General features: G+C 45.6%; 1 protein-coding gene across 1 annotated transcript in view; it reads left to right on the top strand.

The window, feature by feature from the left end:
- ATP10B (ATPase phospholipid transporting 10B (putative)) overlaps positions 1–26,300 on the top strand; it is a 128,526-nt gene that overhangs the window by 66,827 nt on the left and 35,399 nt on the right. Inside the window, exons 10-14 of the mRNA XM_060092608.1 lie at positions 10,453–10,644; positions 12,128–12,728; positions 15,477–15,586; positions 17,534–17,660; positions 20,953–21,137. Of these exons, the coding sequence (XP_059948591.1) occupies positions 10,453–10,644; positions 12,128–12,728; positions 15,477–15,586; positions 17,534–17,660; positions 20,953–21,137 (1,215 nt within the window). The remainder of the gene's footprint in view (positions 1–10,452; positions 10,645–12,127; positions 12,729–15,476; positions 15,587–17,533; positions 17,661–20,952; positions 21,138–26,300) is intronic.

Consider the following 26,300-nt stretch of genomic DNA (forward strand, 5'->3'; position numbering starts at 1 on the left):
TATGAGCTGTCTCCAGATCCTGGATGTCATCGTTCTGCCTGGCTGGCACATTCCAAGTCCAGTTCTAACTAAATGCATTTAGGAACAATAAGGAAATTGACACATAGAGTAAGACCCAACTCTTGTTGCCTGAGCAGGAGAGGATGGTGATGTGTTCTCTTTATGAGCTGCTAAATATGCTGTTCTACAAGTCAGGCTGAAAATCTGGGGTCATTGGGACAATAGCATCCTGGCTATTTGTTAGGGAGGGCACTGGGCCAAGGGTCAGGAAACATAGGCTCTGGTTTCAACTCTGCTGAGGCTTGCTGGGTGGCCTTATGCAACACGTTAAACCTCTCTCTATCCCTGTTTCATCACCTGAAAATACGTTGCTTACAACTCTGACTGGCTGTTCTAAAAGTCAAACACCATGATGCTTGTGCTGACCTGCAAGGTCGCTGCCAGCTATGAATTAAGCACATTTGGGGTCAAATGTCCCAGGTTCTCATCTTTGCTCCACCGTGTATTAGCTCTGTGACTTTGGTCAACTCACTGAGCTGGAAGCCTCGATGTTCTCATCTTGAAAAGGGATTATTGTTATGCCTCGTGAGTTGATTTTGAGGATTTAATTCTTAAAGCTCATGTGTTCTAGACAGATGGATAGCTAATAGAAGTTTTAAATGACTTTTCTAAAGGAAAGATGTCTGCCTTGGGCAAACGTTCACATAACTGATGACAGGGAGGGGAAATGGGAGTTTTCATAAAACACAATGTCAAGCTCTCTCCCCTGAGATTCTGGGATATTCGGTCTAGGGTGGGGCCTGAGCATTCATGTTTTTATTTCTGATGATTCCAGTGAGCAACCAAGATTGAGAAACACTCTAAGCATACCATCACCCCACTGGAAAATAGTCTTCATTTGGCTCAGACAGGCGCCTTGTACAGCTTGGGAGGCATTGGCTAAAGGGAGTGATTTATGTTGTCTTAAATGGCTCTGGCACTAACCTGTAAACTCTCTGTGGCTGAGTGGCAGACCCTTGAGTGAGTCCATGGAGAACGTCCGTGGCAGCCCCAGGGGGATGCCCTGGCTCCTGGCTCCCGCTCCCCCCCACCCCTTGGCAGGCTTTCTGTGTTGCCTCCTCTTCCACCCGCCCGTCTGGCAGCCAACCTTGTTGAATAATCTCTTGGCAAAACCAGTGCTTTACCTTTCCTTTGTAAACTCAGCCAGAACTTGCCTCTGAAGCCCCAGGGATGCCAGGTCATGGCGGAGCACCCAACCCCATTCCAAAGAAGCCTATTGCTCTGAACCAAAAATAAAATGAGCATCAACAATAACAACCACTACAACAAAAGCTGGCTTTTTCCTTTTACTACAAAGATCAAGGAAGCATCTGTTATTGTTGTCTAATTGGCTGCTCTAAAATCTGTGGCTTTAGGGTGGGGTAATATTCTTAGGAAAGTGGTGAGTTCTGAGTCAGCATTTAATAGTCCTGCCAGAGGGAAAATGAAATGCCTTTTCACCCCTGGTCTGTAAGCAGCCAAGATTGGAGTAGAGAGTCTTTGCTTAGACATGCCACTTGGAAATATATTTTTGTGTCATCAGACCAAAGACTATTTTCCTAATCATAAAGTTTGCATCAGTGCCGTTTAGGTTCCAAACCCCACCACCTCTCCCTTCTGAGGGCACGACCCCTCCCACCTGTCTAGAAAGAATGCAATGGAGGGAAGTAGAGGCGATGTCTCTGGCCCTCTGCCTCATTTCTTGAAACTTGGTCTTCCTTTCGTTCTTGGGAAGATATTTGTGCCACACTTATAGTCTGCTCCGGGCTGACAGGGACAGCCAACATGCACAGACTCCCACAGCAAGGTTAGGTAAGAGTCCTGATTTAACTAGTCAAGCACGCAAAATCTTTTAGTAAGTGATGTGACCACACAGGGCAAGAAATGGATGAAGCCTGTCTCAGCTTTGCTTCCCTTAGCTCCCAGGGTCCCAAATGGAGGCATACAGCTGTGGTGACCCTTTTCACAGAACTGGGTCTTACAAGATCTGGGATACTTCTTTCTTTTTTTCTTTTTTTTTTTTAATTGAAGTATAGTTGATTTACAATGTTGTATTAGTTTGTGGTGTATAGCAACGTGATTCAGATAGATAGATAGATAGATAGATAGATAGATAGATACAGACATATTCTTTTTCATATACTTTTCCATTATGGCTAATTACAGGATATTGAATACAGTTCCCTGTGCTATACAGTAGGACCTTGTTGTTTATCTGTTTTACGTATAGTAGTTTCTATCTGCTAATCCCAAACTCCTAACTTATTCCTACCCACCCCCTTTCCCTTTGGTAACCATAAGTTTGTCTTCTATGTCCATGAGTCTGTTTCTGTTTCATAAATAAGTTCATTTGTATCATATTTTAGATCCACATATAAGTGGTATCATGTGGTATTTATCTTTCTCTGTCAGACTTACTTCACTTAGTATGATAATCTCAAGGTTCATCCATGTTGCTGCAAATGGCATTATTTCATTCTTTTTAATGGCTGGCTTAAACACACACACACACACACACACACACACACACACACACACACACACACACACCTTCTTTATCCATTCATCTGTTGATGGGCATTTAGGTTACTTCCATGTCTTGACTATTGTAAATAGTGCTACTGTGAACACTGGGCTGAATATATCTTTTTGGTTTGTTGGGGGTTTTATTGCGGTACGCGGGCCTCTCACTGTTGTGGCCTCTCCCGTTGCGGAGCACAGGCTCCGGATGTGCAGGCTCAGCGGCCATGGCTCACGGGCCCAGCCGCTCCGCAGCATGTGCGATCCCCCTGGACTGGGGCACGAACCGGTGTCCCCTGCATCGGCAGGCAGACTCTCAACCACTGCGCCACCAGGGAAGCCCCTGAATATATCTTTTTGAATTAGAGTTTTCTCCGGATATATGCCCAGGAGTGAGATTGCTGGATCATATGGCAACTCTATTTTTAGTTTTTTAAGGAGCCTCCACACTGTTTTCCATAGTGGTTGCACCAATTTACATTCCCACCAACAGTATAAGAGGGTTCCCTTTTCTCCACACCCTCTCCAGCATTTGTTATTTGTAGACTTTTGATGATGGCCATTCTGACCAGTGTGATGTGATACCTCATTATAGTTGTGATTTGCATTTTTCTAATAAGTAGCAATATTGAGCATCTTTTCATGTGCCTATTGGCCATCTGTATGTCTTCTTTGGAGAAATGTCTATTTGGGTCTTCTGCCCATTTTTAGATTGGGTTTTTTGTTTTGTTGTTGTTGAGTTGTATGAGCTGTTTGTATATTTTGGAAATTAAGCTCCTGTTGGTCACATCATTTGCAAATATTTTTTCCCAGTCTGTAGGTTGTCTTTTCATTTTGTTTATGGTTTCCTTTGCTGTGCAAAAGCTTATAAGTTTGATTAGGTCCCATTGGTTTATTTTTGCTTTTATTTCTTTTGTCTTGGGAGACTGACTTAAGAAAACATTGGTACGATTTATGTCAGAGAATGTTTTGCCTATATTCTCTTCTAGGAATTTTATGTTGTCATGTCTTATATTTAAGTCTTTAAGGCATTTTGAGTTTATTTTTTTGTGTATGGTTTGGGGGTGTGTTCTAACTTCATTGATTTACATTTACATTTACAGCTTTCCCAACACCACTTGCTGAAGAGACTGTCTTTTCTCCATTGTATATCCTTGCCTCCTTTGTCAAAGATTAATTGGCCATAGGTGTGTGGGTTTATTTCTGGGCTCTCTCTACTGTTCCATTGATCCATATGTCTGTTATTGTGCCAATATCATGTTGTTGCTGTTGTTGTTGTTGTTTGTTTGCTGTACGCGGGCCTCTCACTGTTGTGGCCTCTCCCGTTGCGGAGCACAGGCTCCGGACACGCAGGCCCAGTGGCCACAGCTCACGGGCCCAGCCGCTCCGCAGCATGTGGGATCTTCCCAGACCGGGGCACGAACCAGTGTCCCCTGCATCGGCAGGCGGACTCTCAACCACTGTGCCACCAGGGAAGCCCTATCATGTTGTTTTGATTACAGTAGCTTTGTAGTATTGTCTGAAGTCTGGGAGGGTTATGCCTCCAGTTTTGCTGTTTTTCCCCAGAATTGCTTTGGGAATTCTGGGTCTTCCGTGGCTCCATACAAATTTTAGCATTCTTTGTTCTAGTTCTGTGAAAAATGTCATGGGTAATTTGATAGGGATCACATTAAATCTATAGATTATTTTGAGTAGTCTGGTCATTTTAACAATATTAGTTCTTCAAATCCGAGAACATGGAATATCTTTCCATTTCTTTGTATGATCTTCAATTTCCTTTATCATTGTTTAATAGTTCTCAGCAGATAAGTCTTTCAGTTCCTTGGTCAGGTTTATTCCTAAGTTTGGTTGTAGTTTTGGGGTTTTTTGATGCAGTTTTAAAAGGAATTGTTTTTTTAGTCTATCTTTCTGATATTTCATTGTTAATGTAAAGAAATGCAACAGATTTCTATATGTTAAACTTGTATCCTGCTACCTTGCTGAAATCATTTATCAGTTTTAGTAGTTTTTGTGTGGAGTCTTTAGGGTTTTCTATGTATAATATCATGTCATCTGTATATAATGACAATTTTACCTCTTCCCTTCCAGATTGGATATCTTTTATTTTTCTTGTCTAACTGCTGTGGCTAGGACTCCCAGTACTATGTTGAATAGAAGAGGTGAGAGTGGGCGTCCTTGTCTCATTCCAGATTTTAGCAGGAAGACTTTCTCTGTTGATTATTTTGTTGGCTGTGGGTCTGTCATAATTAGATTTTATTATGCTGAGATATGACCCCGCTCTACCCACTTTGGTAAGGGTTTTTATCATGAATGGATGCTATGGGAAACTCTCTTCTTGCTATTAGGCCACTGAGTTTTTTTCCTTGGGGCTTCTGTCCCATTGGGGAAAAGCTTACCTCAATAATCCACATGCTTCTATTTAAGCAAATATTTACTAATATTGAGCTCTCCCCATTCTTGAACCAAACTCAATATCATCAAGGCCACAACCTCATCAAGGGCAACAACATGACTGCCCTAAATAATACTTCAGCCTTCAGCTTCCCAGCAACTGGGAAAGTTTGTTTCCGCAATAGCAATACAACCACGTGGCTAAGTATTCAAAAGGAACCAAAAGTCAAATGAAGAGAGTAAGCCTCCCTCCCTCCTCGATTCCCCACCACCTCAGAGACAACCATTATTTGTATATTCCTGTGTCTTTTCCAGAGGTGCTGTATCTATATAGAAGCAGGCAAGTGGGGTGTACACAGAAACACATCCTTTCCCACAAACAGAAGCATAGCATACACACTGTTTTGGACTTTGGACTTTTTTTTAACCTAATGAATCTTGGGGAATATTTCATATATGTAAACAAACTGACAGATATTCAATGGAGAGCCGCTTATCCCATTTTTAATGGCTGTTAGAATTTGTTGGATGGTCGAGCCACCACATGTTTATACATGTATATAAGTTTTTCTATGGCATTCTTAGAGCATAACTGCTACATTGAGATGGTGTGCGTTTTTTAAATGTTGATCGATACTTCTCACATGGTTGTACGAGGTCAGACACTCACCAAAGCAAACAGAAGGGTTTGCTTGCTCCCCTTCTCCCAAGTCTTTGTGTTCTCAGTGTCTACATGTCTTTAGAATAGCCTTTCATTTATTGTCGGTCGGTCAACAAATACTAAATAATATGGCAAGTACTGTTACAGACACTGGGGATGTAAAGTCTAATGGGGCATTGTCCCTGATTTCAGGCACTTACAGCCCAGTTAAGGGGCAAGAACCCCAGTGCCTACAGGACACTGCTCTCAGTGCTGGGGTGTATGGGTGCAGAGGTTCTATAGGCGCCCAGAAGAGGTGCACCTCCATCAAACTAGGCATCAGGGGGCTTCCTGGGTTAGCATCAGAGCTGAATTTGAGACAAAATTTTAAAGGTTAACCAGAGCAAAGAGAAGAGACCATCTATTGGGGAGAGTGCAGGTTGTTTTAGGGGAGACATTCTGCACAAGCAAATGGAGACTTGGGGTTCCAAGGAATGGCTGGAATAAGAGGCACAGGTCGGAGAGAGGTGAAGGAGGAGATGGAGGCGTGGGAGGAACCAAGCCACAGAGTTTGCTTCCAGGCCTATATGCACCAGGGTTCCTGTTCATTTCCACCGCTGGCTCTGTGGGTTCCCATAGCAACAATCTACTGCACCCAATTAGTGATAGTCATCAATGTGACCATGAGTGAGCCGTCACTAAAACTGAGAGGAGAGTAATGGAATGGAGCTTGGCCTTCTTCTCCCAGCCTTCAATGCAAAGCATTCCCCAGTCAGAGAGGAGGTGGGAGTGATAGGGCAACCCTATAGCCTAGAGCCTTGCTATTCAAACTCTTGTCCTCGGACCCCCAGGAGGAGCACCGCTTGGGAGCCTGTAGAAATGCAGATGCTCAGACCCCACTCCAGACCTGCTGCATCAGCATATGCATTTAAATAATACACCCAGCTGATTTGTGTATATGTTAGAGTTTGGGAAGTGCTGGCATCGTGCTTAAGGGTTTGGGTTTTGGCATCAGCAGAACTGGATTCAAGACCCAGCTTTTTAATTGATTTTGGAAGCTTAGCCAAGTTACTTCTCTTCAGTGAGCCTCATTTGCCTCATAAATAAAATGGGAGAATGATAGTAGCTATTTTGATGCTGTTATAATGATTACATGATGTACATGGAAGCACTTACCAAAGCCCCTGACTTTGCTGTAAGTTGTCAATAGATATAATCTGATGATAATGAGAGGATCCTTGAGGGTGTGGTGTGAGGTCAGAGATCACCTTCCCCAAAGAGGGTTTATCTGAGCTTCAGGTGTTCTGCAATAGAAAGAAATCCAACCAGTTGGGTGCCCAGCTGCCACAAAGCTCTAATCTGAGCAACTGGTAGCCCCACAAATGTATATTTCTTTTCCTTCAGAGAAATAGACTAGCCAAAGGGCCTGGAAGGGGTTGGGGGCACTGCTTTCTCTAAAAGCGTCCTACATGCCAAGTTCCTAAATGTTAATGAACCGGACAGCAAACCAATGGGCTGTGGATGAAGGGAACCACGAAAAAGCTTGCCCTGCAGAAACAAGTTTGCGTGCCTGGCTAAAGCTTCCCTGACATCTGCCGCTGACACCTGCAGGCTGGGCCTGCTGCCAATGCCAGAGAGAAGCAGGCCCTTTGCAGAACTTTTTTTTTGTGCATTGCTATATGATCGGGTAGAAATATACTAAATAAGAGTTTTAACAAAGAACCCGCATGGGTTAATCAGTGGTGAGGTAGCATGGTGTCCTAGATAGGAGTCAGGCAACAAAGGTTTGAGTGAGTGCCTACAGGCTGCCAGGCACCGGGGACACATCACAGTCTCTGCCCTCATGGCACTTAGAGACTAGAGAGTAATGGACATGCAATACATAACCGTTAAATCATTTTAACTGTGTCACCGTTTGGAAATACACAATGCATAGCTTGGAGCAAAGCGGTGTGCTGTCAGAGGCCGGAGTCAGGTGGTGTGAAAACTGTCCTAGTTCTGACCCTGATTCAATGTGCAATCTTGGGGAGTTCACTATCCTACCTGGCACTCAGTTTTAGCATCAGGAAAATAGGGGATTTGGCCTTGATGACCTCCAAGCTTGTTCCCAAGTCTGGGTATCTTTGGTAAGGGTTAAAAGCATCCCATTCATGTACCCCTGCCCAAAAAAAAAAAAAAAATGAAATCTACTTTCTGAGAAAGATCCCCATAATCCCCTTTATAATCTCATGGACTCCCTGCTGAGCCCTAAGGATTAGATATAGAAGCCCGTCAGTTGTATTTGGGATCCCAGACGCTAAAGATGCCAACTGTCAGCAAGTATCAAAGTCCACTTCCTTCTCATGGGAGATCTTGCCTGGCATGGAGGTTAAATAACATGAATTCTAGAGTCGGACTATCTTGAATCAACTTGCTGTGAGACCTTGGGCAAGACACCTAATCTCCCTGGGCAGCAATTTCCTCGTTTGAAGTACAGAGGTAACTGGGAGAGTAATAGTACTCAGTAGATAGTGTGCTGTGGGGATGCAGTGAGATAATGGATGTACCCGGAACATAAGAAACACCCCACGAAATGGAACTGTCGTTACTATTATCAGAAATTGGCTCAGAGTCCCGTGAGTGATGTTGGTAAACTGGATGGACCCTGGAATCTGGTTAGAGGAATACGCACGGGAGCATTAATAAGGGAACATAGCTACTTTACCACGACCACAGAAAGGAAGACCCTAGGCTCGCAATCAAGGGGTCTGACATCAATTCTGGCTTTACAATGACTCCTTGGGTGACACTGGTCAAGTCAGACATCTCTCTGGGTTTCCGTTAAGTTGGGGCTAGTTTCATCTCAACCTGGGACTGTGAGAACCCATTGAGATCACATAACGGGCATTGTTGGAAAGGTAGGATTAGCTCCGTCACTGTGAGCTCCTGCTATGACAACTGTACTCAAAGGCAGGGAGGATGGATGGTTCCTGCTCCTTCCTAAGCTTTCTGAAAATAGGGTCACTGTATGGTATGGATGGCCCACCATTACTTACTACAGGGCAAGGAAAGGAAATGCAGACTTGATGTGGTTTTACTCGCACTCTTCCTCTTAATAAAAAGGCTTTTTTCTGGACACTGTCCTCTTAAGATGGTATAAACAAGTTGGAAGTGTAGGTGTTAGCTCTGGGAAAGCTCTCCAAATGAAGGTCAGAACCCTTTACAGTGTGAGCTCCACCCGCAGTCCACTTACCTGATCAAGCTGTGCTGTTGGAAAACCTGACTCTCATCCCTCCAGCCATCCAGCACCTCCACATCAGTCTGGGTTTCCTCCCCTGTGGCTCTCGCCTGTGCCAGCAGTCCCAGGGAGGTTAGAATCTGACTTCTGGAGTCACTGCAGTTGGTAGTCAGAGAAGACACAGTCTGAGGACTCTTTCCCCACAGGATGTTTTTCATCTCAACGTGGGTTCTTGTTTGTAAAATTTGCTAGCATGTTGGCCCTCAGTCTTCACTCTGCACGAATCAGTCAAGATTCCCTCAGTTCATTGCTTCCAATCATTGACTCTCTTCTAAACTTTAATTAACCTGTGAACTCTGAACATTGATAGAAATGGCTTTTTGCGGAATGGCTTTTGTCATATCTATGAAGAGCTAGTGTTTATTGAACTTCTGCTTCAAACAAAGCAACCTTTGGGGTTACAGAAGATACAACTTCATGAAAAGGCAGTCTCTGTCTTTCAGGCTCTTGGTTTTTCTCTAGAGAGATTAAACATGGACATAAGAAAATTGAATTTAAAATATAGGTCAATATGTAGTGAATTCTAGAGGGACGGTAGAAGTGGCAACTTCTACAAAGATGTGGAAAAATTGGAAATCCATGAGTCAGATCCAGCCCACAGTATTTTTAAAAAAGAAAAGAAAAAAAAAAAAAAAACAGTTCTCACATCATCTCTACTTTATCTTGAAAAATACAGAGATTTGGCAAAATGTACCAGCCCTGGAGCATGTTAGTAGCAGAGCAGTTGCCCCCTTTTAGGTGGGGTGGGATTTGCCAGGTCTCACAGCCCCCCATCCCATAGTGTCCTCATCTGTACCTTGGCCAGCTTCCCTCATTCACCTTACCCTGCCTCCTGTGCACATTCTGCATTCAGGAGCCTGCGGCTCAGAGACAGAGAACTCTCTGTGGGCTGGATCAGATCTCATGGACCCGTGGAGTTTTCATGGTTACTGATGTCTAGGTAGGAGTTGGGTAGACAGGAGAGGACTTCAAACAGGGTGTGATCAGAGGCAGAGGAGGGGAATATACCCCCAGGAGGCAGCAAACAGACCACCTGGCCTAGCTGAGGGTCCACAGTGCAGAGTGGTGGGAATCAAGAGTGGAAATGCAAATGGGAAAGAATTTAGATGCCAGACTGAATAGATCGTGTTTACAATGAAGATCTCCTGGAATTTTTTCACGCTCAAGAATACCTTGAGGGAAATAGTATTTTAGGAGGATGAATGGGTGATACATATGAAGGGTTTGAAAGAAGAGAGGTGAAAGGCAGCCACTTCACTTTAGAGGCTGATGCAGAAATCCAAGCTGGAGGGCTAGAGGGTCTGCGCTTGGCTGGAAACATCAGGAATGAGGGGTAAATGGTGGGGAAACCCTGTGGGGAAAGAACTACCAGAGTCTATAACTGATGGACATGTGGGGTTGAGGGAAAGGGAGGAACCAAACCACACTCTACAATGACCAGGCTCAGGGGAGGGGGAGACGTGCTGGATGCAGGATCGCAGGGGGGGACTGTATCAGCCTTTCCCAGGCATGAAAGAATCTGCCGGAGGGGCTTTCCTCCCCAGTCCCTTCAGGAAAGACTCTGACCTGGGCTTTTCTCTCCCAGGAAAAAGATGTGACTCCGGATAAAAACCTCCTGACCAAGGTACGAGATGCAGCCCAGTGGCTGGAAACCCTGTCAGACAGCAGACCTGCCAAGCCTTCCCTCTCCACCACCTCCTCCACTGCTGACTTCTTCCTGGCCTTAACCATCTGCAACTCCGTCACGGTGTCCACGACCGCAGAGCCCCGTCAGAGGGTAAGGACCGCTGATGGTAAGGTGGGATGGATGGGAGGAGGGGGAGGGGTGAGGGCGGAAGCCCTGCACAGGGGGACAAGATACTTGGGTCCTAGCCACACTGTCACCATTTCATCACTGTGAGACCTTGAACAGAGCTCTTAGCCTCTCTGGGCCTCAATCTCATTTTTTAAATAAAATATTAAAAGTTCCATATGAGCTCTCTATATAGGTTTCACATTTTTGTGTCTGTCTGTCTGCAGGGTAGATGTTAAAAGTTAATATTTACTGAGCACTTGCGGTGTGCCAGGCTCCATGCCAAACATGTCACCTGCACTATCATTTAATCCTCACAGTCCAACAGTCCTAGGAGGTATGTCTTTGGATTTAACAAGTGAAGAAACAGTGGCGTGGCTCAGAGAGCTAGAGGAACTTAAGGAAGGGTGTATGGTGAATACACGGCAGAATGATCTGTACGATTCTGTAATAATATCACGGTATAGTGGTATCTGCTTTTTAATGGAGGGTTAAAAAAATAATTAACACCATGTGTGAAGTTCTGCCAGTTTGGAGATAATGCACCTGGATGGCCACTCATAGGACATTATACTCTGAATTATTTTTCAGTACAGAAGATAGATTTATCTTTGATTATCCACATACTCTCACCCAAGCTCCCTTGTAAGTGAAAAATAAGAATAATTGGGTGTTATACAACATGTGGCCACAAAATCAAGAAAAAGAGGCGTTCATCCAGGCACCAAACCAGAGCCCCCATTATTACACCCAGATTCTAAACTACCCTGAAAAGTCGGCAAGTAATCAGAAGTCTTCAGGGAGTTTGGGGAATGCAGGAAGCATTATCTGAGCAATTCTCCCTATTTTCAAGAGAGAAAGCAGTACCATTTGTGGAAGGACAGCATCCAATTCTCAATTTGCACGTTAATGGGGAGGCTTTAGCTGGCAGGTAGCTCAAGAGCCCAATCCCTGGAGTCAGACGGACCCAGATTTGAGACCCAGCGCTGCTATCTACACACTGGGTGATCACAGCCAATTTAACCTCTTTATGCCTCAGTTGCCTCATCCAGAAATTGGGATAATAATAGGCTCCCCTAGCATCGCTGGGAGGATGAAGTGAGAAGCTGCGTGCAAAAATAAAGCAGACAAGGCGATGGTAAGGGTGCAGGGCATGTGAACCCCTACTATGAGTCTGCCTTTTGTCTCTTTTGCTTTGCTTTGCTTTGCCCATGATCAGAGTGGGATGGTCATAAGATAGAGGAAAATGAGTATCGCCAATCCCTATGATGTCAGGGCTGGAAGGAAACCAATGGCCTAACTCCCTCATGTTATAGGTGGGTAAACCGAGGCTCACAGAGGGGAGAAGACTTGCCCACCATCACTGAAGGCCCACCCAATTCACTGATTGCAAAATGAGATTCATAAGACAGCTTGATAGTTTTCCCAACGTGGAGAGTCATGGTCTCCTTCCCTCCTCTACCACAAGGTCACAGTGCCACCCTCGACCAAGGCTCTGGTGACATCCCTGGAGAAGATTCAGCAGCTGTTCCACAGGTTGAAGCTTTCGAGCCTCAGCCAGTCATTCTCGACCACCGCACCCTCCGACGTGGACCTGGGGGAGAGTTTGGGGGCCAACATGCCCACCACGGACTCAGAAGAGAGAGACAACACGTCTGTGAGCAGTGGCAGCTACTCCACCGACGGCGGCTACAGGAGCAGCACATGGGAGCAGACCGACATCCTGGGCGCAGTTCCAGGTGCCTCCCTGGAGGAGGTGCTGCAGGCCCCGGCCCTCAGCCTGGCCGGCCCCGATGTCTGTTACGAGGCTGAGAGCCCGGATGAGGCTGCCCTGGTGCACGCTGCCCGTGCCTACAGCTTCACGCTGGTGTCCCGGACGCCCAAGCAGGTGACCGTGCGCTTGCCCCAGGGCACCTGCCTCACCTTCGACATCCTCTGCACCCTGGAGTTTGACTCTGTCAGGAAGAGGATGTCCGTGGTCGTGAGGCACCCGCTGACCGGTGAGATCGTCGTCTACACCAAGGGTGCCGACTGCGTTATCATGGACCTGCTGGAAGACCCAGCCTGTGGTGAGTCCACCTCCCTGGGTTCCAAGAAGAGAGGGCTTATTTAACAGGCGGCGTGGACGGTAACCAGGGGCTCAGGTTATAGTGTCCCTCAGTCCGGCAGGTCCCAACTGGAACACAAACCCTCAAGATGTTCTCCACAAAGCAGCTTGCTTTACACGTCTCCACGACCTGCAGAATTAGAGCTCATTATTAACTTATTAAAGGCTTTGTTTGGGCAGTCTTGTCATAGAGGAACTTCTTTAACTTTATTTATCCCAGTTTCTAGTTTTCCAAACTCATTTAAAGATGGGCTCTCCATACACAACTTTTTTTCACCAGGACACCCATTAACATACCCTAGAACACACTGTGGTCCTAACTCTTAGTTTTGGAGAGAAGCCAACTGAACCCAAAGAGGGAAGTGACTTAAAAGAAGTGGCCCCAGCTAACTAGTGGTAAATCCTAGGTGGAGGTATCCTGAATCCCAGTTCAGAGCTCTTTCCGTGCTACCAGAACTCTGCATCAGGCTCGGTTCACTCTGGGAAGCCTCAGGTGGTCCTCTTTATCATCCCTTTCCCCAGCCTCCCCCAAATAGATTTTCATAAACTTGCTCCAAGCCAGAAAAATGTTCCAAAGTCTCTACATATCAGTGTCCAATTTTGGAACAGCATGAATTAGTGTGCAGCCGCTTCCTGATTGCTAACAAGGAGAAGACAGTTATGGGGCTGTGATTCTCCCAGGGTAGTACATTCTAGCCAAGCTTTAGAATTGCCCAGGCAGCCCTGTGCCTCCTGAATTATCAGCTATGGATCAGAGCCAAGAGGTTCATGGGGATAGATGAGTGTTTTGAATGGGAAGGGAGCTCATTAAGTCTCTTCATCCCCAGACTCTGGCAGACAAGTGAATTCAGTGTTTCCGAGTCAAGGGTGCCACGGCATTCTATCCCCAGGCAACAGCCTTCCACGCTGCCCTGGAAATGTTTCTTTCTCTGTTCCTCACCTGATTCCAAAATGGATTACCGATGCCTCCAATAAAAAATACATAGACAGTGTTACTATAAGATTTGTGAAGCAAAGATTTCAAGAGGAGGGGGAAAAAATAACCTCAGGGTTTAATATATTTACAGTGTTTGAACATTCAATTTGACCCTGAGGTTCCTGGGAGCCTGAGCAAAAATGTAAACTCAAAGGCACACAGGTAGAAGGCAAAAGGTGTTTTATCTCAGGAGGTGATGTCTTTGAAAATAAAATATTGTGGATAGTGCTCAAAAAGATAAGGTACAGGGCTTCCCTGGTGGCGCAGTTGTTGAGAGTCCGCCTGCTGATGCAGGGAACACGGGTTCGTGCCCCGGTCCGGAAAGATCCCACATGCCGCGGAGCAGCTGGGCCCGTGAGCCATGGACGCTGAGCCTGCACGTCCGGAGCCTGTGCTCCGCAACGGGAGAGGCCACAGCAGTGAGGGGCCCGTGCACCACAAAAAAAAAAAAAAAAAAAAAAAAAAAGATAAGGTACAAAGACTGTCATTAAGGTACCAGGAAACCAGTAGCATCTGAAAAATGAGAAAATAATCTTTGAAGGGATTTTTGTACTGCATAAAAGCAGCCTTAGAATAGTATCATGGAGAAAGTCAGAGCTTTGTTGGACTTCCTTATACTTATCTTACTGTTAAGAATTGTACTTTTAATTTTGCACTATATGGAGGGATGGACAAAGTGCACAAAATCTGTTTACCGCTTAGGGCTTCTAAAGATCTCAATCCAGCCCTGGTAAAGAAGGATTCAGAAGCTTTTTCCAAGCTCAGATTTACAAAGTGCTGCCACTGATTAGTGATGGCTATCACATCTTAGATAAAGGAAGTGGTGATTGCATCAATCCTGCCCCATAACCACCAGCCCAGGCTGAAAAATTCTCTTTTCTCTGATAGATCAAAGTACTGGAATTTCAAAAGAAAAAGATAAATTTCTTCTAAGAGAATCGTATTATGTAGGACTTCAGAAGGGGGACTTTGAGCAACACAATGAAATATTTTTCACAGTAGATTTATAGGAATCCAAAAAATATTTTTTCTAAGCCTAACTCAGCAAACCCAATATGGTGAGGAACTTAGTAATGAGATTCAGGTCTGTAGCCACCTTGGAAGCAACTTGCTATAAGGACTAAAGTAGGTGACAGAGAAGGTGATGGATAGTATGTCTGAGACTTAGCAAACTGGTCATCCAAGGCTAAACTGGCCACATGGAAAACTCCTTAGGTAACAAGAAACACTCAGACTTCTGGTCCCCTGATTCAGCAGGCCTTCAACCTGACCTGCGAATCTCTATTATTGGTTTAAGTTCCCTGGTGGTTCTGATTCAAACAGATGTTTGGGTTATCCATGCTTTTTTTTTTTTTTTTTTTGCCTCACAGCATGCAGGATCTTAGTTCCCTGACCAGGGATCAAACCCATGCCCCCTGCAGTGGAAGCACATTTTCCTAACCACTGGACCGCCAGGGAATTCCTGCAAACAGGCATTTGGGAACAATACCTGGAACCACCTACCTTCCCTAAATAGTACTTCTCTCAGCCAGACTTTGGATGATCAGATATAGAGAGCAGACAATTTAAGGACCCGTGGAGTTACCGCCTTCCAGGGCAGCCTGGGAGAGCTGTTCCATGTTTACGGGGGGCAGGGGTATGAGGGAATTCCTCCTGTAAAGATGCCTGAGTGTTAGGAACGGGATCCCTAAGCAATCGCCCACGACCTCATGGGGGACAATGACTATTTGACAGCGACTCACGCTGATGTGGAAAAGAAGATGAGGAAAATCCGAGCCCAGACCCAGAGGCATCTAGACTTGTATGCAAGAGATGGCCTTCGAACATTGTGCATCGCCAAGAAGGTGAGAAGAAATTCCACGCTTAGTGGCTGAAAGGCCTCGACCCTGCTTCTGTCTTTTCTATTTCTTTTTTAGAAGATCCTCAATGTTGGTTGTTTTAATACTTTCAAAATTATCTATTCTGACCACAGAGACCCATGACTTTGACAATTTTGCTGGGACAAAAATCTGAGTGGCAAGGTTCCTTATTAGTGTGGCTTTGTGGTTCCTTGCTTTCCATTGTCTATGTAACTGATAACCTATAACTCATCATTTTTTAATGTTATAATTTTGCCTTCAAATATCCTTTGAACATTTGCATTATTTGCCTAGATTTGGAATTGGGGAGATTTTATGTGATCACATACAAATCTAGATTTCTGGTTTCTCTTGAAAATGCAGAGGATCTGGAAAACTGGATCTCCATTCTTGAATAGCTACAAATAGCTAGAGCCATGTAACAGCTGATCCCTTTGGTGAAGGATATATTCTGTTGTGTTCTGGGGTTGGTCACGGCTCCTACCATTCCCGATTGCATTGCCCTTGTCCCAGCTATAGTCAAGTAGATTACCCACCTTATGCCCTTCAGGTCTTTCACTTTGCTGCCCCTACAGGAAAGGAGGCAAAGAGCTATGAATCCCAGAGCTGGGGCATCTAATGAGGCACCTAAAATCAGATAGGGGGCATACATTTCAAGGTGGCTAGAAGGGGCTTCTTCTCCATAAATCCCCAGAGCTCTTCATCTCTCTTGTAGGTGCTTAGTGCACCATAAAGTTTAAGAGCACCCACTTTGAAGTCAGACCTACCAGGGGGCGAATCCCAATCTCACCACTTATCTGTGGTGTGACCTTGGGCAAGTTTCTTCACCTCTCTGAGTTTGGGGATGTTCTTATCTGTAAAAAGGTGCTAGTGTTCCCTACCTCATATAATTGTCAGGGACATTAACTAAGATAACACAGGTACAGCACCTGGGACAGTGACCAGCATTACTATTCTATAAATTGTAATAATATCCTTACCACCTTCTATTTTTTATTGACATGATCTATTCCTATTTGGCCTCCTCTGATGAGACTGTTCTTCCTTGAGAGCAAAAGGCCTACCTGTGTCCCCTTGGTTTTCCCTACAGTGCCATGCACGGAGGGAAAATTAAAGAATATTTGATGCTTGAAGAAAAGAGTCATTCATTACTATAAGAGACAGTAAGGATATAATGCCAACAGAGGGGTCTAAAAGTGCTATGGACTCCAGATATGCCCTCTAGTTGGATTCTTTCAGCCATTGGGCACCCCCAGTAGCTGGTGGAATGGTCTACCAGGCTATGCAAGATCTGGCTGCTCCTCACATTTCCAGCCTCATTGCTGGTCCTCTCCACCTGGCTCTCCATCCTTAAGCCAACTGGTATGTTCAAGGGACAGAAAGAAAGCCAAGTCCACTGCTATCTCATGGCCTTTGAACTTACCCCTCCCCGTGACAGAACCCTTCTTGTCATTGGGTCTCAGCCTACATGTCACCTTATCTCAGGGACCTGACGATCCAAATGAAATAACCCCTCTTCCCACAACTATCCCCCTACCCTGTCATACGCCATCATATCACCCTCTTTGTTTTCTGTATGGAACTCCTTGACATGATCCATTCTTTTAAATTATTCACTTGGATAATGTCTCTCACCCTCCACTAGCATATAAGCTCAGGCCTATAGGATTCTTGTCTGTCTTGATCACTGGTATATCTCTGGTGACCAGAGCATCACAGGGGCTCAACGGAAGTTTGATGATAATGGAACACGAAGAACCAATACTTCATCAATTCAAGACTCAATATATATATATATATAGAGAGAGAGAGAGAGGGAAAAGCCCCATCTAATTGTACAGTGAAGCTCACACTGGCCCGTAGGAGGCCCAGCACATGGGCAGGGGGAGGGAGTCACCCAGAGCTGTGAACAACCCTCTTCTTTTTGCATAGATCTTAAGTGAAGAGGACTTCCAGAGATGGGCCAGTTTCCGGCGTGAGGCTGAGGCGTCCCTCAACAACAGAGATGAGCTTCTCATGGCGACAGCACAGCACCTGGAGAATCAACTCACCTTACTCGGTAGGTAAAAATAAGTGATCATTACATTTTTAAAAAGGAATACTGCAAGCTGGAAAAGGAGTTCTTGGCCTTGATTCTGACACTGCTACAAATGTGTCTCAATTAGGAACCTCCCTGGGGTGCCCTTCCAGGCATTTGGCGCCAATGGGCTGTGCCGATATCCAACCCAGACTCCACACGCAGCTTCCTGATGATGCCCCAGGAGCATTCCTGCACTCCCTGCTGGATGAAGCCTGGTTGCTTCTCCTCCAGTCGTTCAAATGTTTATTGAGCACTTACTATGTGCCAAGTAGCATGCTAGGTATCATGGCTACAACAGGGAACAAGAGCCGCAGACCCTCACCTGAAACTAACACAACACTGTAAATCAACTATACTCCCATAAAAATTTTTAAAAAGCAACACAGACCCTGCCCTCCTGGAGCTCAGAGTCTAGCAAAGACACTTGGATGATTAAACAAGTAATTTCAACAGAGTGTGATGAGAGGTGGGCTGGAAGATGTACCTGGTGGGATGAAAGCACAAAGGAGAAGGTGGCAACCTACTGTGGAGCCAAGAAGGGTGCAGGGCAGCCAGAACTGAGCAGAGTAAAGGAGCCGGTCAAAGGGGGAGGGTGTTCCAGGAGAGGGCAGGACCCGAATGAAGGCCTGGAGGCAGGAAAGCCTGGGCTAGCTGGAGACTCAGAGGTCTTCTACGTCTGGACCCCAGAGCGCAGGGGAGATCAACAGGATGAGGCGAGGTGCAAGAGATCAGCAGGATGCAGGTTATGAAGGGCCATGTAGATCATAGGCTAAAGGTTTGGAGGGGGGACGGGGATCAAAGCAGGGACAGATTTGTGTTTTACAAAAATCACTCTGCTGCTGTAAAGACGTATAGAAGTTAGATAGATACTCTCGGGGGAAAGATGGAAAACACCAGCTAAGAGACAGCGTTGGATTTCTGTTGAAGGAAGAGCGTTGCCCAGGGAGAAGGGGGAGGCTTTATGTATCAGACTGATCTCTTCACAGCTCGGGAATAAGATCCAGGAAAGGCGATGCCTGAACAGCATGCACATACTGGCCATGTGGCAAAAGGCTTCTTTCATCTTGGAAGGCAGTGCTGGCCTGGGGATGAAGGCCACATCTTGGCCCTGTGGAGGCCTTGCTGTGTGCTCAGGGACACATCCCCATACCCCTCTGAGCCTTTGTGCCTCCTCTGGCTAAATCACCAAGCTCAGCCAAGCAGGGTGGAAGGGGGAAGACCCAGGGTCGCTGTAAGGAGACAGTAATACCTCTTTATATATAAAACGTACCAGCAAGATTTGGTCAGATGGGTGGAAAACAGGGGGAGACAGGTTTGCTCCCCACCTCCTTTGGCTTTTTTGTTTCCTGTGTTTGGACCGCAGGGGCTTTTGTCCGCTGCCTCACAAGGCCCCCTTGAAAGCTGGCCTCGAGAACCCATTTTAACAGGAACTAGAGGGTAGCTAGTCCAGACAGCTCCATCCGGCACCCCGGGCCACCCCCGGAATGTCATCCCATGAGGGCACCTGACCCCCCTTCACACCCTCTCCCCTACGGTTTCTTCTGTTTCAGGGGACCCTTTTGGCCTCAGCTGGTGAGAAATGCCCCTGAGCCGGTAGTTCATGAAAGAGAACACACCTGTCAGGACCCGTCGTCGGCTTCCCTGGCTGAGAAAGGCTCTCTCCACCTTCCTGTTTCATTTTCTCTTTCACACAACTAAATGTGTTTTTCCTGCTCTCTCCTTCACCCTGCCTCCCGGGAACACACATCATTTTCAGTCTCACCTTCCAGGCTAACGCTTGGCAGAAGAGACGACGATCGGGCATCACTTTTCATGGGTTGGTTTACCTGTGCACTTGGGCCTGAAATACGAAACAGGCACATTTCACGATAGAGAGGTTTGTTTTCTTCCCTCAAGATGGCTTGCGATGGAGAGGACTAGGGCTGGGAATAGAATTCATCCTGCCACGAAGAAACTGCCATGCCATTAAAAAGCTGCCATGCAGGGCTTCCCTGGTGGCGCAGTGGTTGAGAGTCCGCCTGCCGATGCAGGGGACGCGGGTTCGTGCCCCGGTCCAGGAAGATCCCACATGCCACAGAGTGGCTGGGCCCGTGAGCCATGGCCACTGAGCCTGCGCGTCCGGAGCCTGTGCTCCACAACGGGAGAGGCCACGACAGTGAGAGGCCCGCGTACTGCAAAAAAAAAAAAAAAAAAGCTGCCATGCATTCACACCGAGTCCCACAATATTAAATCAACTTTTCAATATGCATCTAATGTAACTGCTTTGCCAACCTATTGTCACTCGGGATTATTAAAAGAAATGGCACACCTGTTCCTGCCCAGAGTGAGATGGGTAGCCATTAGTCTGTGGTCTGAAATGAATCTCAATTTAAATGCAGATTTATTTTTGCTTAATCACTGAGCAGCTATTGGATATTTGGGTATATAATCATCAAGTTTGGCTCAATGCTTGAGACCATTCAAAAAATGATGGAATCCGCATCTTTAATGCCCTCCAAGAACGTTATCAAAAACCCAAGTCTGTTAATTCTGTGGTGAGCGCTTGCAGAGCAAAGATTCCAGTCTCTCCATCTCTTTCCACTGCTATTGCCGCTATGCCAGTCCAGCCACACCAGCTCTCCTCTGACTGTTAGCCCTGAATCTCATCCTGCTTCCTCCACCCTCCAATCCATTCTCGAGAATGATCTTAAAATTCATGACCGATCCCATCACTCTCCAACTTAACTCCCTTTAATAGCGTTCTTTCTACCAAATAAATGCCAAATCCCTTCATGCCCTGACAGGCTCTACAGGATCCAGCTCCACCCCTCCCTGCCTGGCCTCGTCTCTCTCCCTGCTCTGCCTGCCTTTCTGTGTCATCTTCTACTCTGACCTCTGGGCCTTCACACATGCTGATCCCTCTGCCTGGAATTCCCCCTCCTTCCCCACCTTTTGGGTTTATCTCCCAGGTCTGAGCTTAAGTGGCCCTTCCTCAGCAAGGCCTTCCCTGACCTTCCAAATGAAGTTCGGGTCTCCTGATATATGTTTGCCCGGCACCCTGGGCTTCTCTCCTCACATAGCTCAGTTATAAATCCTTATTCAACAGGCCTTTGAGCACCGAGAGGGTGGGGACCAGCTCTGTCTATTTCACTGCTGTATCCTGGGCATTTAGCACAGCCTAGAACATGAGACATAAGTTAATAATCATTGCCTGGCTTGATAGGGCTTTGGGGAAATTAAGCAGCTACTTGCTCAACATGAATGTGAGTTCTGGTGTCTCTAATCACTCCAGGAGCCACTGGGATCGAAGACCGGCTGCAGGAAGGAGTTCCAGACACAGTCGCTGCTCTGCGGGAGGCTGGGATCCGGCTCTGGGTCCTGACTGGAGATAAGCAGCAGACGGCAGTCAATATTGCCTATGCCTGCAGACTGTTAGACCAGACGGACACCGTTTATTCCATTAACACAGAAAGTCAGGTGAGGCCAAAGTAGAGCTCAAATGTCCAAGTGCGGAGCAGCTTCTAGGCCAACAGGAGACGGGATTGTGGGTGGGACTTGGGTACACAGGAGAAGCACCCCTACCCCCAAATCTTGGAGTTCCGAGGGCCCTAGAAGGCATCCAGCCCAATATCCTCGACCCCATCCCCACATATGGTTGACCAGTCTATTTATATTACATCTAGCAGTACCTAGTAGCGAGATGTGCCTCTCTCGAATCTCATCCTTGGCCCAGTCTCCCCATTCTACACATGAGAAACTGAGGACCACTGGAGCTAAGTCACTTGCCCAGGGCCACCCTGGTAGTTTCTGATGGACTAAGTCTAAAATGCTCTTCTCCGGCCAGGCCAGTGCTATTTGCATTATACCAGACTGTTTGCTCGCAGATCCTCAATTGTTTCTTATACTTTGGATTAACTTATCCATTGAAAAACCCCAATTAAATAGAAATGATTCTGAGTTTAAAATTTCAGCTCCAATTCATATGTGCAATTTGTTGCCACAGAATAAAACCCAAAGGAAATGATACATGAGACCAGTATGTTTTGATGGGATGGAGGAGAGAGAGAAAGATAAGCCAAGTTTGAAAACTGCAATTTTCAGCCTGAATAGGTTGTGAGTGGCAGGGAGCAAGGTTTGGAGACAGAGGACCGTATAAAGTCTAAAGAAGCGTATTTAAAGTCATAACACAGTTTTATATTTAGGAGGAAAAAATCTATTTTCATGATGCAAACTGCAGAATGTAAAGTTCCACTATCTCCTTGGCTGATGAATATGGGAAGTAGGCATTGAGTTGTGTGCTCCTATCAAAGGGAGCAGGACTGGATTAGATGTGCGGTTGTAACAAGGAAAGCAGTGGGTTGTTGGGGGGGACGGGCACCTGGAGACCTAGAACATACCATGGGGAAAAGGATGGAGAGCGGGAGGAAGATGGAAGATGGAATGAGCAGCGCAGAAAGAGGCAGGAAGGGTGATGGGATCTCACGCCTTCCCTTTTGCCTGAGGCTGAACTGGACCCAGAATAGACGTTTACAGGTTTCAATTTGGTTTTCATTCCATGAAGAATCCACGTACACATATGTTTTTTAAAGAGGTAGTGAATCCTAATAAAAGTGCCAGAGGCCTTTTAGATGAATTGGGAAAATCACTTATTTTCTTGTCAGGTGAACAGATAATGCCATGATTAGATTAAACCCCAATGAATTTTCAAAATGAAACTATTCTCAGGGAAATCTTGGCATTAATATTATGCCTAGGAAAGAAAATAATCTGCAGCTTGCTTGAGTGCTTGATCCCTGCAATAGTGTGGATATCTGCCTGCCCCACTTGCAATGGAAATTCCATTTGCAATCATTTCACTCCAGTAGATTCCAGGAGGAGGATATCAACAAGCCCGTGAGTGCTCCTGAGGGGGATAGAGTGGGCTTCTGTGGGTTCTGTTAAATGCAGTGCATTCCTGTAGGAAGCGGAAGATGTCTCTTGATTAATTAGCCAAAGTTCCCAAGGAACTGTGGGCCATGTTCCAAGTTGAGCTCAGTCACTGTCAACAGTTTTAAAGCTGTCCACAACCCTCCAAGATGGTACCTGAATGTTGGGCCCTACCTACACCCCCAGGCCCACTAAACCTGGAAAATTAGGCTTTCTCATCCCCTTGGGAAAGTAGTAGGTGCAGAGATATGTTAAGACAGAAACTGGGGAAACCTATTCTAAATCTCAGACTTATTTAAACCCCAGTTTAATGTAATTACATATTTGGTGGATATTTCCTCTAAGGGTTTTAATTTGCCTGATTCAATATAAATTGATTTAGGGCTATGGTTTTTTTGTTATATATCTCAAAGCTATAAGCAAGCCATGGGACCTGTCTAGAACTCAGGGTTCTCATCCATAACATGAGAAAATTACTAACCCACCACTGGAAATGTTGATCTGTCAAGGAATTTTAGAAGGGACTATATAGTATTAGATAGGAACTGGTAATAGCAACTATTATTGTTATTATTAACAACATATATTGAAGGCTTAATATGGTCCAAATACCATATCTCTCTGAACTTCATTCTTCTCATCTGTAGAATAGGGATTAAAAAGATTTATTTCAGGGCTTCCCTGGTGGCGCAGTGGTTGAGAGTCTGCCTGCCGATGCAGGGGACACGGGTTCGTGCCCCGGTCCGGGAAGATCCCACATGCCGCGGAGCGGCTGGGCCCGTGAGCCATGGCCACTGAGCCTGCACATCCGGAGCCTGTGCTCCGCAACGGGAGAGGCCACGACGTGAGAGGCCCACGTACCGAAAAAAAAAAAAAAAAAAAGATTTCTTTCAGAGGCTATTGGGAGGGTTAAATAAGTTCACAGAAGAACAATACTTACTAGCACAGTATTTATATGAGTTGACAAATTACCCCAAAACTTAGCAGCTGAAAACAGTAAACATTTATTATCCCACCGTATGTGTGGGTTATGAGTCCAGGAGCAGCTTAGCTGGGGACCTCTGGTTCAAGGTCTCTCCTGGGGTTGCAGTCAGGCTAGCAGTCAGGGATGTGAGCTCATCTGAAGGCTCAACTGGTTGGGTCATTTGAGGATGGAGAGGAGTCCTTCTTTCAAGCTCACAGACATGATTATTGACAGGCTTTGGTTCCTCACCACAGGGGCCCCTCTACCGAGCTGCTTCACAGCATGACAGCTGGTTTTCTCCAGGGTAAGCCATTCAAGAGAGAGAGTGAGAAAGATTGCCAAAATTGGTAGCCACAGTCTTTAGATAAACTGACCTGGGAAGCGACATCCCATCACTTTTGCAGAATTCTCTTCATTAGAAAGGAGTCATTAGTCATAACCACACTCAAGGGTTGGAGGTTACACAAGGAAGGACATGAACACCAGGAGGTGGAGATCACTGAGAACCATCTTAGAGGCTGCCTGCCTCAGTACCTGACAGATACTGAATGTTAAATGAATGGTAACGATTGTGATTATTACATAGAAAATTTGAAATAAGTAAATTCAGAGATTTTAATTTGAAGCTTATATTTCCAATGACTTGCTGCAGTCACATATTGGAAGAATTGACAGCATACCTCATTTTATTGCACTTCATTGCACTTTGCAGATACTTTTTTACAAATTGAAGTTTCGTGGCAACCCTGCATTGAGCAAGTCTGTTGGCGCCATCTTTCCAAAAGCATTTCATCACTTTGGGTCTCTGTGTCACATTTTGGTAACTCTCGCAGTATTTCAAGCTTCTTTATTATTACTGTATTTGTTATGGTGATCTGTGACTAGTGTTCTTTGATGTTTTAGGGTACCACGACCCGCACCCATATAACACAGCGAACCTAACTGGTAAATGTTGTCGGTGTTCTGACTGCTCCACGGACAGGTTGTTCCATCTCCCCCCACTCTCCTCAGGCCTCCCTATTCCCTGAGACACAACAATATCAAAATTAGGTCAATTAATAACCCTACAATGGCCTCCAAGTGTTTGAGAGGAAGAGTTGCATATCTCTAGCTTTTAACCAAAAGCTAGAAATTCTAGCTTTAAACCAAAAGCTAGAAATGATTAAGCTTAGTAAAGAAGGCATGTTGAAATCTGGGACAGACCAAAAGCTAGGTGTCTTGTGCCAGTTAGCTAAGTTGTGAATGCAAAGGAAAAATTCTTGAAGGAAATTAAAAGTGCTACTCTGATAAACACATGAATGATAAGAAAGTGAATCAGCCTTACTGCTGATACAGAGAAAGTTCTAGTGGTCTGGATAGAAGATCAAGCCAGCCACAACATGCCTTTAAGCCAAGCCTAATCCAGAGCAAGGCCCTAACTCTCTTCAATTCCATGAAGGCTGAGAGAGGTGAGGAAGCTGAAGAAGAAAAGTTTGAAGCTAGCAGAGGTTGGTTCATGAGGTTTAAGGAAAGAAGCCATCTCCATCACATAAAAGTACAAGGTGAAGCAGCAAGTGCTGATGTAGAAGCTGCAGCAAGTTATGCAGAAGATCTAGCTAAGATCATTAATGAAGGTGGCTACACTAAACAACACATTTTCAATGTAGAGAAAACAGTGTTATATTGGAAGAAGATGCAGTCTAGGACTTTTATGGCTAGAGAGAAGTCAGTGCCCAGCTTCAAAGCTTCAAATGACAGGCTGACTCTGTTAGGGGCTAATGCAGCTGGTCACTTTAAGTTGAAGCCGATGCTCATTGACGATTATGAAAATCCTAGGACCTTTAAGAATTATGCTAAAATCTGGGGGCTTCCCTGGTGGCGCAGTGGTTGAGAGTCCGCCTGCCGATGCAGGGGACACGGGTTCGTGCCCCGATCCCGGAAGATCCCACATGCCGCGGAGCGGCTGGGCCCGCGAGCCATGGCCGTGGAGCCTGTGTGTCCGGAGCCTGTGCTCCGCAACGGGAGAGGCCACAGCAGTGAGAGGCCCGCGTACAGCAAAAAAAAAAAAAAAAAAAAAAGAATTATGCTAAAATCTACTCTGCCAATGTTCTATAAAAGGAACAACAAAACCTGGATGACAGCATAACTGTTTACAGCATGGTTTACTGAATATTTTAAGCCCACTGCTGAGATCTACTACTGCTCAGAAAAAGAGATTCCTTTCAAAATATTACTGCTCACAGACAATGCACCTGGTCACCTAAGAGCTCTGATGGAGATGGACAACAAGATTAATGTTGTTTTCATGACTGATAACATGACATCCATTCTACAGCCCATGGGTCAAGGAGAAACTTCAATTTTCAAGTCATTATTTAAGAAATATATTCCATAAGGTTATAACTGCCATAGGCAGTGATTCCTCTGCTGGTTGTGGGCAAAATAAATTGAAAACCTATGGAAAGGATTCACCATTCTAGATGCTATTATGAACAGTTGTGACTCATGGGAAGAGGACAAAATATCAACACTACCAGGAGTTTAGAAGAAGTTGATTCCAGCCCTCATGGATGACTTTGAGGGGGTCAAGTCTTCGGTGCAGGGAGTCACTGCCGATGTGGCAGAAATGGCAAGAGAACTGGAATTCGAAGTGGAGCCTGAAGATGGGACTGAAGTGCTGCAATCGCAGGTAAAACTTCAGTGGATGAGGCGTTGCTTCTTATGGATGAGCAAAGAGAGTGGTTTCTTGAGATGGAATCTGCTCCTGGTGA

This window comes from Mesoplodon densirostris, chromosome 3 (assembly GCF_025265405.1).
Source record: "Mesoplodon densirostris isolate mMesDen1 chromosome 3, mMesDen1 primary haplotype, whole genome shotgun sequence".
NCBI lineage: Eukaryota > Metazoa > Chordata > Mammalia > Artiodactyla > Ziphiidae > Mesoplodon > Mesoplodon densirostris.